Below are 16476 nucleotides of genomic sequence, written 5' to 3'. Positions count from 1 at the left end.
AATACCGTATGTAACTGTGTTATTTCTACCCAGACTGCTTCTAGTATTTTAAATGCATGTGTTCACCATCAAATTCTTTGGATTTATATGCATGTGTACACAACATGCGAATAAAATACTAAAAGCAAGTGAATACAGCATGCATGTAAAATACCAGAAGTACATAAACACAATCTGCATATAAAATACTAGAAGCAAGTGAACACAACATGCATATTTTGTTCACTATCATTCCATATTTATATGCATGTAGAAAAACATGCATATAAAATACTAGAAGCAGTCTGGGTGGAAATAACACATTTACATAGAACTTAACTTTGCAAATTCAAGCCTATAATTTACTCTTTTTTTGTTTTTGTTTTTTGCAAGGCAGTAAGGTTAAGTGACTTGCCCAAGGTCACATAGCTAGGTAATTATTAAGTGTCTGGGGCCAGTGGATCCACCACCTAGCTGCCCCTATATTTACTTTTATAACAAATAGAGATAGCTAAGTAGAATTCCTTCACTAACTGTCTAAAAATATGTCTCATTCTATACCTTGAATATCTGTTATGATAGCATACTTCATTAGTTCCCTGGAGTGGTGGGTGGTTGATCAGATTTCTTAAGTCTTTCAAAGTTGTTTGTTTTTATAATATTAATATATACATAATTCTCCTGATTGCTCACTTTATTCTTAATTAGGTCTTACAGGTCTTCTCTTATTTCTCTGTAACCATTACTTTTGTCAATGATGGCAAACTCTAGAAGTTCTAGCTTCCATATACTCTACATAAGGATCTCTGAAGGCACAAAGACAAAAAAAACCCCACATGAATATTATCTATGTTGTATTGTTTTTTATTTACTATGTTAAATATTATCCAATTACATTTTAATTAATTTAGGGGTATTCTTTCATTATTTAATCAGCATAGTAGTATTACATAAAGTAGTTTTGTAAGTTGACCATTGCCCAATTGATGGATAACCCTTAATTTCTAGTTCTTTGCCATTATAAAAAAGCATTGCCATAAATATTATACATAGTTGCTTTTCTTTTTGATCTATTGGGGATAGAAGTATATTTCTCATTTCTTACAAAACAATACTAGACATATATTTTGTATTTGCATTTTGAACCATTGTCCAATTGATCCCTCATCTACTTTGTTTCCAGTTGCTACCACACAAAAAGTGCTATCATAAGTATTTTGGTATCTGTTGATCTTGTTGTCATCAACCTTCCTGGTTTATATGCCTAATTATGGGATCTCTGGGTCAAGATATGGACACTATAACCACTTTCTTTGCATAATTCCATATTGCTTTCCAGAATGGTTCACCTAGTTCACAGCAATACCAACAATGCTTTAAATGCCTCCAAAATTGATTATTCCCATCTTTTGTCATTTTTTATCAGTTGACTGACTATGAGAGGCAAAATCTTATTAGTGATCTGGAACATACTTTCATATGGTTGCTAATAGTTTGTAATTTTTAAAATGATTTAAGATTTAAGATTCTTTTAATTTAAATTTAATAAACTACTTTCACAGCTTATGAAACCCTCCCTGAATTTCAAAAGCAGTACTTGTTTGTAGCACTTCCATAGTTCTTACATAATAATGCTTTACTCTAAATTGTTCTTCAGCCAACTTAATTGTCTCCTTTCTGGTTTCAGTTCTGATTCAAATGAGTCATTGTCTGGTGCAGTTGTTTTTTAAAAATGTATTTTTCCAGCTACATGTAAAGATTTTCAACATTCATTTTTTTCTGTAAGGTTTTGAGTTCCACATTTCTCCTTTCCTTGCTCTTCCCCTTGAGAGTGGAGTAATCTGATATGTTATACATGCATAATTGCATTTTAAACATTTCATCTTAGTCATGCTGTGAAAGGAGAATCAGAACAAAGGGGGGAAAACCATGGGCGGAGCATAAAACAAATTTTAAAAATTGAAAATAGTATTCTTGGGTGTACATTCAGACTCCATAGTTCCTTTTCTGGATGTGGATATTTTTTCATCACAAGTTCTTCAGAGTTGTTTTTGATTTGTATTGCCAAGATGAACTAAGTCCATCTAGGTCGATTATCAGTTTTGCTGTTAATGTGTACAGTATTCTGGTTCCCTTCATTCATCACTTCATGCAGTCTTTTCCCTGGCTTTTCTGACTCATGATTTCTTATAGAACAATAGCATTCCGTCTCTTTCATAGTCCACAACTTGTTCAGCCAATCCGAGATTGCTGGGCATCTCCTCAATTGCTAGTTCTTTGCCACCACAAAAAAAGAATTGCTACAAATCTTTTTTTTTTTTTAGGTTTTTTCAAGGCAAATGGGGTTAAGTGGCTTGCCCAAGGCCACACAGCTAGGTAATTAAGTTGTCTGAGACCTGATTTGAACCCAGGTGCTTCTGACTCCAGGCCCGTACTTTATCCACTTAGCCACCTAGCTGCCCCTACAAATCTTATTAAACATAGGTCTCTTTTCCCTTTTTAGTGATCTCTTTGGGTTATAGAACTAATAGTGGTATAGTTGTATTAAAGGATGTGCAATTTTATTGTCCTTTGGGCATAGTTCCAGAATAGTTGGATCAGTTTATAACTCCACCAACAGTGCATTAGTATCCCAGTTTTCCCACATTCCCTACAACATTAATCATTTTTCTTTTTGTCATATTGGTGTGAGGTGTTACCCTAGTTTTTTTTCTTTTAGAAATTTTATTTGAGTTTTACAATCCCCCCCCCCCCAGAAAGCAGTCTGTCAGTCTTTGTTTCCCATTGATCCAAATTGAGTGTGATGAGAGAAATCATATCCTTAAGGAAGAAGCAAAAAGTATAAGAGATAACAAGATCAGACAATAAGATTTTTTTTTGTAAATTAAAGGGAATAGTCCTTGAACTTTGTTCAAACTCCATGGCTCTTTATCTGGATACAGATGGTATTCTCCATTCCAGACAGCCCAAAACTGCCCCTGATTGTTGCACTATTGGAATGAGCAAGTCCATCAAGGTTGATCATTGCCCCCATGTTGCTGTTAGGTTGTACAGTGTTTTTCTGGTTCTGCTTTATCTCACTTGGCATCAGTTCATGCAAATCCCTCCAGGCTTCCCTGAATTCCATCCCTCCTGTTTTTTTTGTTTTTTTTTGCTAGGCAATGGGGTTAAGTGGCCTTGCCCATGGCCACACAGGTAATTATTATTAAGTGTCTTGAGACTGGATTTGAACCCAGTACTTCTGACTCCAGGGCCGGTGCTTTATCTATTGCGCCACCTAGCTGCCCCCCTCCTGGTTTCTAATAGAACAATAATGCTCCATGACATACAGATACCACACCCAGAGTTTTTTTATTTGCATTTTCCATCAATAATGATTTAGAGCATTTTCCATATGAGTATAGATAACTTTAATTTTTGAATTAAAGCTTTTATTTATTCTGAGTTTTACAATTTTCCTCCTAATCTTATTTCTGTACCCCCATCCCCCACAGAAGGCAATTTGCCAGTCTTTACATTGTTTCCGTGGTATACATTGATCCAAATTGAATGTGATGAGAGAGAAATCATATCCTTAAGGAAGAAACAAAGTGTAAGATAGTAAGATCAGACAATAAGGTATCAGTTTTTTTTTCCCTAGATTAAAGGTAATAGTCCTTGGTCTTTTGTTCAAACTTCTCAGTTCTTTTCTCTGGATGCAGATGGTATTCTCCATTGCAGAGAGCCCCAAATTATCCCTGATTGAACTGATGGAATGAGCAAGTCCATCAAGATTGATCATCACCCCCATGTTGCTGTTGGTGTACAGTGTTTTTCTGGTTCTGCTCATCTCATACTCAGCATCAGTTCATGCAAATCTCTCCAGGCTTCCCTGAAATCCCTTCCCTCCTGATTTCTAATAGAACAGTAGTGTTCCAATGACATACATATACCACAGTTTGCTAAGCCATTCCCCAATTGAAGGATATTTGCTTGATTTCCAAATTCTTTGCTACCACAAACAGGGCTGCCATGAATATTTTCGTACAAGTGATGTTTTTACCCTTTTTCATCATCTCTTCAGGGTATAGACCCAGTAGTGGTATTCTGGACCAAAGGGTATGCATATTTTTGTTGTTCTTGGGGTGTAGTTCCAAATTGCTCTCCAGAAAGGTTGGATGAGTTCACAGCTCCACCAACAATGTAGTGTCCCAGGTTTCCCAAAACCCTTCCAACAATGATTATTGTCCTTTCTGGTCATATTGGCTAGTCAGAGGTGTGAGGTGGTACTTCAGAGAAGCTTTAATTTGCATTTCTCAAATGATGCAGAGCAATTTTTCATATGACTGGATTGCTTTGATCTCCTCATCTGTAAACTGCCTTTGCATATCCTTTGACCGTTTGTCAATTTGGGAATGGCTTTTTTTTTAATTGATTCAGTTTTGTTTATTTTAGAAATGAGTCCTTTGCCAGAAACATTAGTTGTAAAGATTGTTTCCCACTTTACTACATTTCTTTTGATCTTGGTTACAGTGGTTTTATCTGTGCAAAAGCCTTTTAATTTAATGTAATCGAAATCATTTAGTTTGTTTTTAGTGATGTTCTCCATCTCTTCCTTAGTCATAAACTGTTTGCCTTTCCACAGATCTGACAGGTAAACTAGTCCTTGATCTTCTAGTTTGGATAGCTTTAATTTCTTCTGAAAACTTGGTACAGTTTATTTTTAAGTAAATAATGATAAACAAGTACAGGTTTTTTTTTATAAACCAAAATTTCCTTGTTAAGTCTATTTTTCATTCAGATTTTAGTTACTCTTAGTTTTTTTTAACTTTCTCCACTATTTCTTTGTAGTTTGGGTTTTCTTGGTTTTTCTTTCAGGAACAGTAGTCCCTTGTTCATTGCTTGAGAAGGTCTACTATTGGGGGGAAAAGCTAGCAATAACCCCTAATCTTAATAAACCCTTAATTTCTATTTCTGCCTCTCTTCCTCTTTTATTTCAAAAGAAAATAAAACACACAAAACCTGCTCTAATAGTTGTAGGCACTGCACAGAGTAAACACTTGATAAATGCTTCCTGACCTGACTTTACCTAGGTCACACATCCTGTAAGTGAGTGAGGCAGGATTTGAACCCAAGTCTTTCTGCCTGTAAGTCTGGTGTTCTTTTAGCTATTCCATGTTGTTTCCCGACTCTTAATCCTACTTTTGTCTGGCTGAACAGAGCAGGAGGAAGTCATGAAGCTATGATTGCTTCCTTTATAATGCTGCCTGCTCTCAGCTAGGCCAACTTTTCCTCCCTCATTGATACTGGCATAGCAGCAATTTTAAACCTCCTTCACACACATCCCCCACACCCCTTCTCAACCCACATCTCCCACTCTAGTCTCTGAAGAGGCCAGACTGGGTCCCTCTTTTTTCCTTTTATTTCCAACTCTTCTCTAATTTTTGTTCTCTTCCTATCCTCAGCCTACATACAGACATATCTAACCTTAAACAATCTTCATAAACCTCTTAGTACATTATACTATTCCCATCAGGTGTTGGGGTCTCTAACATTTTTTTCTCCCCATCTCTTCTAAATTTCTTCAAAAGTATTACATTTGGGGAACACATTGCTCTCCTCCCACCTCCTGCCCCCAATATTGTTAGTAGATTTCTGACTTGAAAACTCTTAATAAAACTGCTTTCTCTAGAACCTTTAATGATGTCCTATGTTATTTTCTCAATTGTTGCTATTTTATTATAAATTCTAGATATTCTCTGTGGTCCTGTAAGACAGTAGATTTAAAGCTAGAAGGGATCTTGGAGGTCATCCAGTCTAATCCTCCTTAAGCTTTTTGTGTCATAGATCCCTTTGGTAGTTAGGTGAAACCTTCTCAGAATGGTTTCCTAAAACTCATAATTGAAGGAAATGCTAAATTTCATTTAGAACTTAGTGATACTAAAGATTTTTTTTTTCTTACCAAGTTCACAGATTCCCTGAAAATCTACTTTTCTAAACTTATAAATCAGGTTTAGGAACGTTCCCCACACCCCCAATATGGTAGTACTATCCTTTCTTTTCACAGTCTAGGAACATGAAACAGACTTCAAAATGATCTTGAATAAGTCTTACAGATAACTAAAATAGTAACAGGATTCGTAGGGACTTTAGCTGTTTGCTCCAACTCCAAGGTACTTTTATTCTATTACTTGAAGTGGAGTGTATCGGGCATTAGGGACTGGAGGGGCAGAGCTGAGCCTCACCTGAGATTGCAAAGGGTTGATCCGTACATCTGGTACATATACTAAAAGCCCTTTGCAATCACAGGTGAGACTCAGTTCTGCCTTACCTTCTACCCCCTTACTTGCAAGTCCCTCGAGTAAAGGCCGTTTCTGTCCAAATGAGTCCTTCAAGGCACTTCTTGTCTTGCCCCATCTGAATATCATTTGGAATGTTTCAGTTGGGGCATTTCCACTAGAATGATTTTGGGGTTCTGACCCTTTCAGAATGTTAGTCAACCTGGGAATAAACACCAGGAAATTTTTTGCTTCAATGAATTGGCAAACCTTCAACATAGGGCAGCATCTTGAATGTGACTCTTGAGGATGAGGAGTGGCCTTTTCTTTCACTTGTCTCCAGGTTATACCTTGAACATATTTAGGACATTGGTGTCATTAATTAAAAGCCTTACTGTAGTTTTTTCAAGTACCAATGGATTACACTTTCCTTTGGTTCATCTTTCTAGAATGCTATCTTCTGCTATAAACATTTTCCCTCTACCTGTCTTCCCCATTGAGGGAGAAGAAACCAACAAAAAACTTACGTTTAAAATGTATATTTTATTTAATTTTCCCAACTACATGCAAAAATGATTTTCAGCATTATATTGATCAAATTTCCCAAATCTTTTAAAGTTTAAACATTCCTCTTTATTTGTTTATCATCCTACATTTTTGATTCTATTACCACCTCCAACTTTTACCTACTCCCTTTATTCCTTTATCTAGCCCTATTGTAAGAAAATCTACAGTGTAGTTGGTTTGGTTTTAAGGTAAGGAGTACTCACCTGAGCATGTGAATACTAGTCCCCCCCAACGCTTGATTTTTTTTTTTTTATGCCCATTAATGTGAAAATTTTAGATTTCTGATCAAGAGAGACCTATCGTGTTAAAAGTTTTTCTAAACCCTCAGGGTTCTTTTGGATTGTGTATTTTGACTTGAGTGTCTTGGAAAAAATTCTACCATTAAAATTGTCATGAACATATTTTTAGGTTTAAAAGTCACGTAATTATTAATGAATTGCAGATTAACTTCTTCCTATGAAATCTTTCAACACAAATCAAATGAAACACTTTTTAAAAGAAGCACAGAACTAGGTTTTTAAAAATTCTTTTAGAGACTTGGGCATCTTTCCATCACTGTGATAATGTTTATACCTTGTGCTTGGTAGAAATTCCTTCATCCTTTGCCAATTGTAGTCATAATTCTATGCACACTTTGATCTTTAGAATTAGTGCAATGCTTTTTAGGTGGGTTTGGTTTTTTTTTTTAAGTGGTTATGTGCATTCTTAACTGCCATACATTTTGAATGCTAGATTTATTTATAAAATGCAGGTTAAAAGATTTAATAGTTTGTTTTTAGTATTTTTATTTGTGTTTCCAACAATATGCAACCCTAGTTTTCACTTTTTTCTTTGGCAAGATTTTGAGTTTTTCATTTTTCTACTTCAATCTATAGGTGTAATTAGACTTTAATACAGTTTTAATGACTCAAATTCTTTCGCCTTTCCCTCTCATCCCCCTTAATTTTGAGATTGGTGATTTGTGTAGCAGTTAGTTGTAGAGCAACCTAGAAATGTGAAACCAGCTGAGAGCTGAGGACAAGGAGAACAACAATGAGGCATTTCTTGATTCTTAATAAGGCATTTCTTAGTTGATAATGGGGGTACAAACATGGAAAAGTCCTTTTCTAAAGTCACCTTTTAGACTAGAGCACTTAATCTGGGAGGGCCTCATGTAGGAATGACCCCCCCCCCCAGCTGTGTTTATCCAGAAGTTAGGATTCTAAGAGGGGAGTATGTTTTAGGTTTGTGCAAAACGAGTACTTTTTAAAAAAAACAGGGATATCACTGCAATTGCTATCTAAGAACAACTGATTCTTTTTATTTTTTATTTTTTTTGTTTTTTGCAAGGCAACAGGGTTAAGTAACTTGCCCAAGATCACACAGCTAGGTAATTATTTAAGTGTCTGAGGCTGGATTTGAACTCAGATCATCCTGACTCCAGGGCCAGTGCTCTATCCACTGGACCACTTAGCTACCCCAAGAGCAACTAACGCTTAGTTAGCTAGTCATTAACTTTTTTCCTGGGGCTTGACTTTTTCTTTAGAACTCATCAGAATCCCTATATTGAATACATATATGTGGGGCCATCTAGCTGGTCTCAGAAGGACCTGAGTTCAAGTGTGAATTCAGTAACTTGTGTTCCAGGACAAGTCATTGAATCTCAATTGTTTCCCTCACCCCTCAAAAAAAGGGGAAAAAAAGAGGACTTAGTTATCTCATGATTAGGAAAATAAAAAAAATATAGTCCTTTAAAGAAGTAGATTCATAAGACACAAATTCATCAGGAAAGAAGCATTCCTTAGTACATACTATATGCTCTTTGTGCTTAATTACTAGGGGATTACAAAGGAAAATGACAGCTCCTGCCTACAAAGAGTTTATATGCTTATGCAAATGCAGATGACCATAGTAGTGTTTTGTGATATATAGTACAGTTAACAGGACAAATAGGGATGAGTGCTCTGAAGTGGAGTAGGCAAGGTTCAGGAGACTTTGACCTCAAGGATTTTTCATCTTTTTATTATATCCAAACCTTGACTGACTTTCCCAGCCTATGTCATTCCCCTCAGGGACATTTGTAGGGAATTGTTTGATTGGTTGTCCTTTCCATTTTATTAGAATATTTCCTACAAGAACAGAATTCATTATCTTATTAACCTAGTTAAGTGACCAAACTATTCATACATTTTGTTAAAAAAATCTTCAGTGTCATCTTTCAGTTAAGTTGTCCTTACTTTGAGAAACTTCAGTCATTCTCAAAGTGTTTCACTATGCTTAGGTACTGCTATAGGACAGTTTAGTTAAGGTACAGTTCTTGCTCCTACCACATATCATGTAATGACAGCTATAATTATGTAGAGTTGAAGAGCTGTAAAAGAAAATATCTCTTGAATGTCTAGGTGGGAATAGTCAATGTTGAATGAATGATTGTGGTAGGAAGGCACTCTAGTATGATAGAGATAACAATAATCAGTGAAACTGCTTTGGAAAGTAATTTGGAATTATGCAGATAAAGTGATTAAAATATCCTTAAGACCCAGAGAGTGTATTATTAGACTAATAGCCCAAGGAGGTCATTGATAAAAAAATCTCCCTCTGTGCTAAAATATTTTTAGTTGTGCTTTTCTACATATGTGCTATTTTTATATCTTGAATACCAATTCCTTATCTGAAATTTAATCAAAAGATTTTAATTACACTTGACTTGTTTCTTGTCTTATCCTAGATGTATTGAATGTTTAGAAGTTCTTCAGTTTCACATAATTAAAAAATATATTTTCACTTGTGTAATTGCCCCAAACATCCCTTTATTGATGAAAAATAAATCTATTTGTTGTAAAAGGTAAATTTATCTTCTAACTTTAATGTTATGAGCTTTATTATGATGCTTGTCTAAGTGTAATTTCTTCCAGACGGTTTTCCAGTTTTCCCAGCAAATTGTTTTAATCAAATAGGTAATTCTTTTCTAAATTATATTTTCTGAAAAAAAGGAATATGAAATATAAATTATATTTTCTGGAACACGTAATTACTGGATTCCATTCGTTTTGATTTTACCTTGACCTAGTGTATTCCATATTTTATGCATTTGTAGTTAATTTTGAATAGTATTTTCCTTTCTTTTATTTCCTCTTGGATTTGTCATTATAGAAATGATATTGTTTTTATAAGTTTATTTTTGTAGGTTGTAACCTTATAGCGTACCTTAATATCAAAAGAATGGTTCTCTCTATTCTGTCACCATAAGATTATAAGTATTACTGACTATTAAATAGAAGATACTAGCTTGACAAAGATTTATAGAAGGAATAAATGCTTTCAAGCAACTTTCTTTTTTGGAAAGGATAGTTTTTAATTATTTACTTTTTTAAGGACATAGATACAGACCCCAAGCTATTAAAACACAAAATAGCAGGATTAAAAATGGACAGGTTCATAAATTGTTATTCTGAGTCAGAAAACCTGAGTTCATACTTTACCTTGGATACTTAACTAGTAATGTGAACCTAGGCAAATCACTTCTGACCCAGTTTGCTTTCCCTACAAGATGACTGGCTTGAAGACTAATGAAATCCAAGGTCCCTTCTAGCTTCTAGGACCAGGACTGACTGCTCTGCTTTATCTCTCTGTGTTGCCTGAATGATTTAGTAGTTAGAAAATGGGAGTTGAGAGTTCGAGTGGTTTGGGTACACTGACACCCTAAAGCAGTCAGTAAAATAGAAGGGATTCCAAATTAGAATAGAATCAGATTTAGAAAAGGACATTGGTGCCATCTGATGTCATTCCTTATTTTGCAGAATGAGGGCAAGTGAAGCCCAGAGAGTTGAAACACTCAAGGTCAAATAGTTGAGTGACAATCAGTCAATAAACATTTATTAAGCAAAATGAAACCATTCCTCTGTACAAGGACATATCCTTCCTGGTTCTTTCAAGCTCATCCAAAAGAACCTTCAAATCCCTCCCTCTCCCTTTCAAAAAAGAAAATTGAGAGGCATAAGATAAATTCTTACTCGGAACATAAAAATACAGATAAGCATTTTAGATATAGTGTCCCTCCTTAAATCCAATTTACTTGTGAGTTTACTTTCTGATGTCATGTTCCTCTTTAAGAAAGGACAAACACCAGATTGGTTAATTATAGCTAATAACTATCTAAATAAGCATTATTAATTTTTCTCAGGAAGATTTTTTTTTTAGCCCTTGATTGAAAATAAGCCCTTTATTTCAATTTCTTTCTATACTTACAAGGCAAGTGTAGAAAGGGAATATGAAACTTAAAAGCCTAGGTAGATAACTTAGCTATTTTTTTAAAGAAACATTTATTTTGTTTGAATTTTACAATTTTCCCCCAGTCTTGCTTCTCTCTCCTCAGCCCCCCCCCCCCCCCCAGAAGGCAGTCTGTTAGTCTTTATATTGGATAACTTAGCTCTTTTCTAACAGCTCTCATGGAAGTTTTAGTGGTTACCAGTGAATAAAAGTGAGATTTGTGGACTTTAAAATCATTTTACTGTTTTTCCCTTTCCTTTTACTGGTGAGCATTCATAAACAAGTGGTTTATATAGCATGCTATTCACTGGCAAACTTATTCATAAACATGGTTTATATGTGCTGCCTCCATTTCATCATAGTCCATCCCTTCTTTTAGCCTTATATATTCTTAGGTTTTATTGTAATAGAACTCTTCCAAAACAAACAAAAATAGCATGAAAAATATCATCTTTTTTTTTAAATTGCTCTCTGTCATCTTTTCAGTTTGGCTACCCTATGGTATATGCTATCTGAACTCTTTGTCTCTTAAGCTTAGGGTTTTCTTCCTACATGCTATTCTATGGTTTCTTCATCTCCTGAGCTGACTCTTCAAATACCCATTGAAATCCCTGTTCACTTCCCTCAAGGCACTCCTTTTGTTTCTTATATTCTTCCTTAGAGAATGTATCTGTGCCCAGGACTTCTTAACCTGGAGTTCATGAACTTATTTTAAAAATTATTTTGGTAACTGTTTCAGTGTAGTTGGTTTCCTTTTTTGAGTTTATATTTCATACATTTAAAACATTATTCTGAGAAGAGGTCCACTGACTTTAACAGAAAGCCAGAGGGGATCCATAAGGAAAACTGGTAGTTCATCAAGAGGACAAGCATGTCTTTTTTTGGCAAGGCAATGGGGTTAAGTGGCTTGGCCAAGGCCACACAGCTAGGTAATTATTAAGTGTCTGAGACTGGATTTTGAACCCAGTACTCCTGACTCCAGGGCCAGTACTTTATCCACTGCTCCATCTAGCCGCCCCCATAGCATGTCTTTCTTACCTCTACTTCAGGGTGCTCTGCTGCTTTAGCTATGGGTGGCAATAAAGTAAGGTAGTGCATGCCATTGTTGCCCATCTATAGAGAGTGCACATCTCCGCTATGAGTTGAGTTTTAAAAAAAAAAATTTTTTTTCTTCACTTGCATTGTAGTAGTTACTGTATTTATGGGTTTTCTGATTCTGTATACTTCCCATGAGAATCACTAATATATCTCCTTCCTTAGTTATCTATTCAGCCTAGTAATTTGCCTTTATTTGTGAGCTACAATTTGAGCTATTCTCCAATCATGCATCTGCTTGGTTGTCAACATTTTGCTTTCATAAAAGTACTACTCCTAAGTAATTGTGTTCATTATGGGTTAATTCTAATTACATAAAAAACCCCTAAATTTCAAGGTTAGAAAAATTTAAAAGTAACTCATTATATTCCGTATTATATCATTATATCATTCCGTATATCCTTTATATGAATATCTAAGTCACAAGCACTGTATGGCATTGTTATAAAATATAAACTGATCTTCCCATCTTTGATTTCTTTGGGGTAGATTTAAGACAATGGTGTATGAACAATTTAGTCACTTTCTTAGCATAATAATAGTTCCAAATTGGCTGGATGAGGTCACAGCTCTACCAACTAGGTATTAGTGTTTCTTTTTCAACAACCTCTTCAAATATTGACTTTCCCTTTTTTTGACAAGTTGAGTTGGTGAACTTTGAAAAATAGTATGAAAATGTTGATACTCTCATTATATTCATGTAGGTTATCAATCAAATTTTAAGGTTTCTTAGTTGACTCACCTTCTTTCTCTCTTTTCTCTAACCTTGTCTTAATAGCTGATGGAGATGCCATTCTTAAAGGTCTACAGTCTGTTTTTGAAGAGCAGGCAATGACAGAAACAATTCATTCTTGGGAAGATCATGGATATTTAGCAACCTATATTAACAAAAATGGCAGGTAAGTGAAGCTTTTCTAAAATAAATTGTATTTTGAACTTGAACACAGGATTCCATATGAAACCATAAATCTCCATTTTTATAATTCTTGGAGTTTTTTGGTTTGTTTGGGTTTTAAAGAAAAAAATAAATTCTATACATGTAGAAAAATGTTCTACTTTTTTGTGCTTCCTTCTGTTCTCTATTATGTATGTAGCAGATTTTATATCAATGTAGAGATTCCTTTCAGCATGAGTCATATTTTTTAAATTTATTTTTATTAAAGATATTAAAAATTTGAGTTTTACAATCCCCGCCCCCAATCTTGTGTGTGGCGGCCCCCCCCCCCCGCCACAGAAAGCACTCTGTCAGTCTTTACTTTGTTTCCATGTTGTACCTTGATCCAAATTGGGTATGATGACAGAGAAATCATGTCCTTAAAGAAGAGAAGTCTAAGAGGTAACAAGATCAGACAATAAGATATCTAAATTAAAGGTTAATGGTCCTTGCACTTTGTTCAAACTCCACAGCTCCTTATCTGGATACAGATGGCACTCTCCTTTGCAGACAGCCCAAAATTGTTCCCGATTGTTGCACTGATGGAATGAGTGAGTCCTCAGCATGAGTCTTGATGAAGTCCTCTTCTGATTTTGTTTCCAGAGAGGTTCATCCGACCCACTGGGACCTTTCTTGAGCTCTCTTGATATTGAGTGGATGACAATGGAACATTCAAGCTTTTAACTAACTAGCCTTGCTCTTACTCTGACCAGCTCTGTGTTTCGTATTTTATATCATTTGACTAAATAGCAATTGTAAACTATTATATCATTGGGGCAGCTAGGTGACTCAGTTGATAAGAGTCTAGGCCTGAAGTCCACAAGACTCATCATCCTGAGTTCATATCTGACCTCAGATGCATTTTCTATGTGACCTTGGGCAAGTCACTTAACCTCCTTTGCCTCAGTTTCCCCATATGTAAAGTGATCAGGAAAATAAAATGGCAAACTATTCCAGTATCTTTGTTAAGCAAAACCCAAATGGAGTTACGAAACCTTTCGTTGTGACTGAAAAAATGATTGAACAACAAAATACTTTTATTCCATTTGCCAATAGTTTTTTTTTTTCCAATGTGTTGCTGACTGTGTGACAGTGATTTAAGCACTAAGGTTAAAAATGAAAAAAGGACATTCTCTGCTTTCAAAGAGCTCATAGTTTTTGTGGGGAGATAAAACATAAGGAAATTTACCTAAAAGGTTGGTAATTAGGCCAGGGTTCTAGGTGGCTAGAGAACTATGATGTTTGTGGGTTTGGTAGGTATAGCAGCAGGGTAGATGGTATGGCCTCTGGAGTACCTTAGAATGCAGTGGCAAGGGGCTGGGCTAGGGCTGCAAGGATCATAGTCTTTCTACTTTCTATCCTGAATGGCATCTGTGGAGCCTGAAGACAAGGGAAGAGAGAAGAACAAGACAGATACAGGCTAAGTGTGTACCTTTTGGGTGTGATTCTGAGCTTTTTCTCATCTCATAGTTTTAAAATCTAGTAGGCAATTTTCTCTGGTAGTAAACATTATAGTTAGGATCTTGGAATTTTATATTTAGAAATAGAGCAAACTTAGAATTCAGTTACTTCAAATCCTTTCTTTCATTTTTTTTTTTAGATTTTTTCAAGGCAAATGGGGTTAAGTGGCTTGCCCAAGGCCACACAGGCAATTATTAAGTGTCTGAGACCGGATTTGAACCCAGGTACTCCTGACTCCAAGGCCGGAACTTTATCCACTGTGCCACCTAGCCACCCCCTTTCTTTCATTTTTAAATATGGAGGAGACTTTAAAACCTTCCCAGTATTTATGTGGCTTGAACCAAGGTCCTCTTGACTTCTGTTTTCCTGGAAGGAAATACTAGACTGTGACATTAACAATTTTTGCTGTTAAGATTATAATAAGAGGTTAATGAAGGCTGAACCCCCTTTTGTTGTAGAGAGGATATTGGACTGGTTAGTTAATTAGCTAATGGGACATCTTTAGGGGCTGAGGGAGAAAAGGATCAAAATTGATTCTAAATTTGGTTGATTTGAGGATATTGACTTCAGAATGAAAATTCTTTAAAGGATTCTTTTAAATTTCTGTGTCCCTAGTATTTAAAATAATTCCTCATAATAGGATAAGCTTGTTGAAAGGAATTATATTTGTGCCTTCAGTAGAAATAGAGAAACAGGAGGGGAGGTACAGTTTAATTAGGTCAGGGCACCTTGTGGAATTAGAGAGGGAAGTTCTATGGTATTATTTTTAGTTTACCATAGCATATAAATTAGTTCTGTGTATTAGATATGAATATACATATATATGTATATATACATATATGCATGCGTATATATATATGTATGTATATGTGTGTGTGTGTGTATATATATATATATATATATATATATATTTATATATATATATATATATATATATATATATATATTTATATGAATGAAGGATATTTTGGAAAAGTTGTCTTCATTTCCTCACCTTTTACTTTGTCCTTACCCCATTCTGATCAGCTTCCACAGAGGCAGTTTCATCTGCATTCCTGCAGATTATACCTTTAGAATTCAGTACTCTCATGCAGGCCTTGATTTCCACCTCCCTTAGTTACTGTGATACTTTCTCAGCATTTATTCTTCATGCTTTTGCCAGACTTAACCTGGTTGAGGCATGGTTTCAAGAGGCTCTCCAGTAACTCCTTTAAGATTTAGCAGGGTACAGTGGGATTTGGCCTCTTGTGTTTACCTGTGTGACTTTGGGCTAGTCATTTAACATCTCTTGACCTCAGTTTCTTGAAGATCCCTTTCTTTTCCCAAATATATGAGCTTACAATATTGTTGCCTTTTGAGTAACATACAATCTCTCTTGTTTGACAGTCAAGGCTTACTCTGTGTGTCACCAGCCTCCATTCCAACCATATCATATCATTCCCCTTTGTACATATTCCTTTTTTTTTTAGGTTTTTGCAAGACAAACGGGGTTAAGTGGCTTGCCCAAGGCCACACAGCTAGGTAATTATTAAGTGTCTGAGACCGGATTTGAGCCCAGGTATTCCTGACTCCAAGGCCTGTGCTTTATCCACTACGCCACCTAGCTCACCCTCTTTGTACATATTCCAGCCAAACTCAATTACTCTTTGTCCTTGGAACATAACCCTATAGCTGTCTCTCCTTCCTTTGCTGAAACTGTGATGAAAATGTCTAACTTTTTCATGATTGAATTTCTACATCCTTTAAAGTCCAATTCAGATGTTCTACATGAAGCTTCCCCTTATTTTTTTTCTCACATAACACTTATGTAGGTACTTCTACAATTAATATATAATTATAAAGAAGAAATTAAAGATGTACAAAAGGAGGTGATTGATGGAATAGTGTTGGAAGAAATCTGTAGGGAATGGTGTTCTTTCAGGAAAGCTTAGGAAA

The 16476-nt window shown here is 35.4% G+C and overlaps 1 protein-coding gene across 1 annotated transcript in view; it reads left to right on the top strand.

The window, feature by feature from the left end:
* The window catches only part of SMS (spermine synthase), a 61484-nt gene that overhangs the window by 12065 nt on the left and 32943 nt on the right, over positions 1 to 16476 (top strand). Inside the window, exon 2 of the mRNA XM_074214254.1 lies at positions 12925 to 13045. Coding sequence (XP_074070355.1) covers positions 12925 to 13045 — 121 coding nt within the window. The remainder of the gene's footprint in view (positions 1 to 12924; positions 13046 to 16476) is intronic.

Source organism: Macrotis lagotis, chromosome 1 (assembly GCF_037893015.1).
Source record: "Macrotis lagotis isolate mMagLag1 chromosome 1, bilby.v1.9.chrom.fasta, whole genome shotgun sequence".
NCBI lineage: Eukaryota > Metazoa > Chordata > Mammalia > Peramelemorphia > Peramelidae > Macrotis > Macrotis lagotis.
This window is presented reverse-complemented; position numbering and strand designations above follow the sequence as displayed.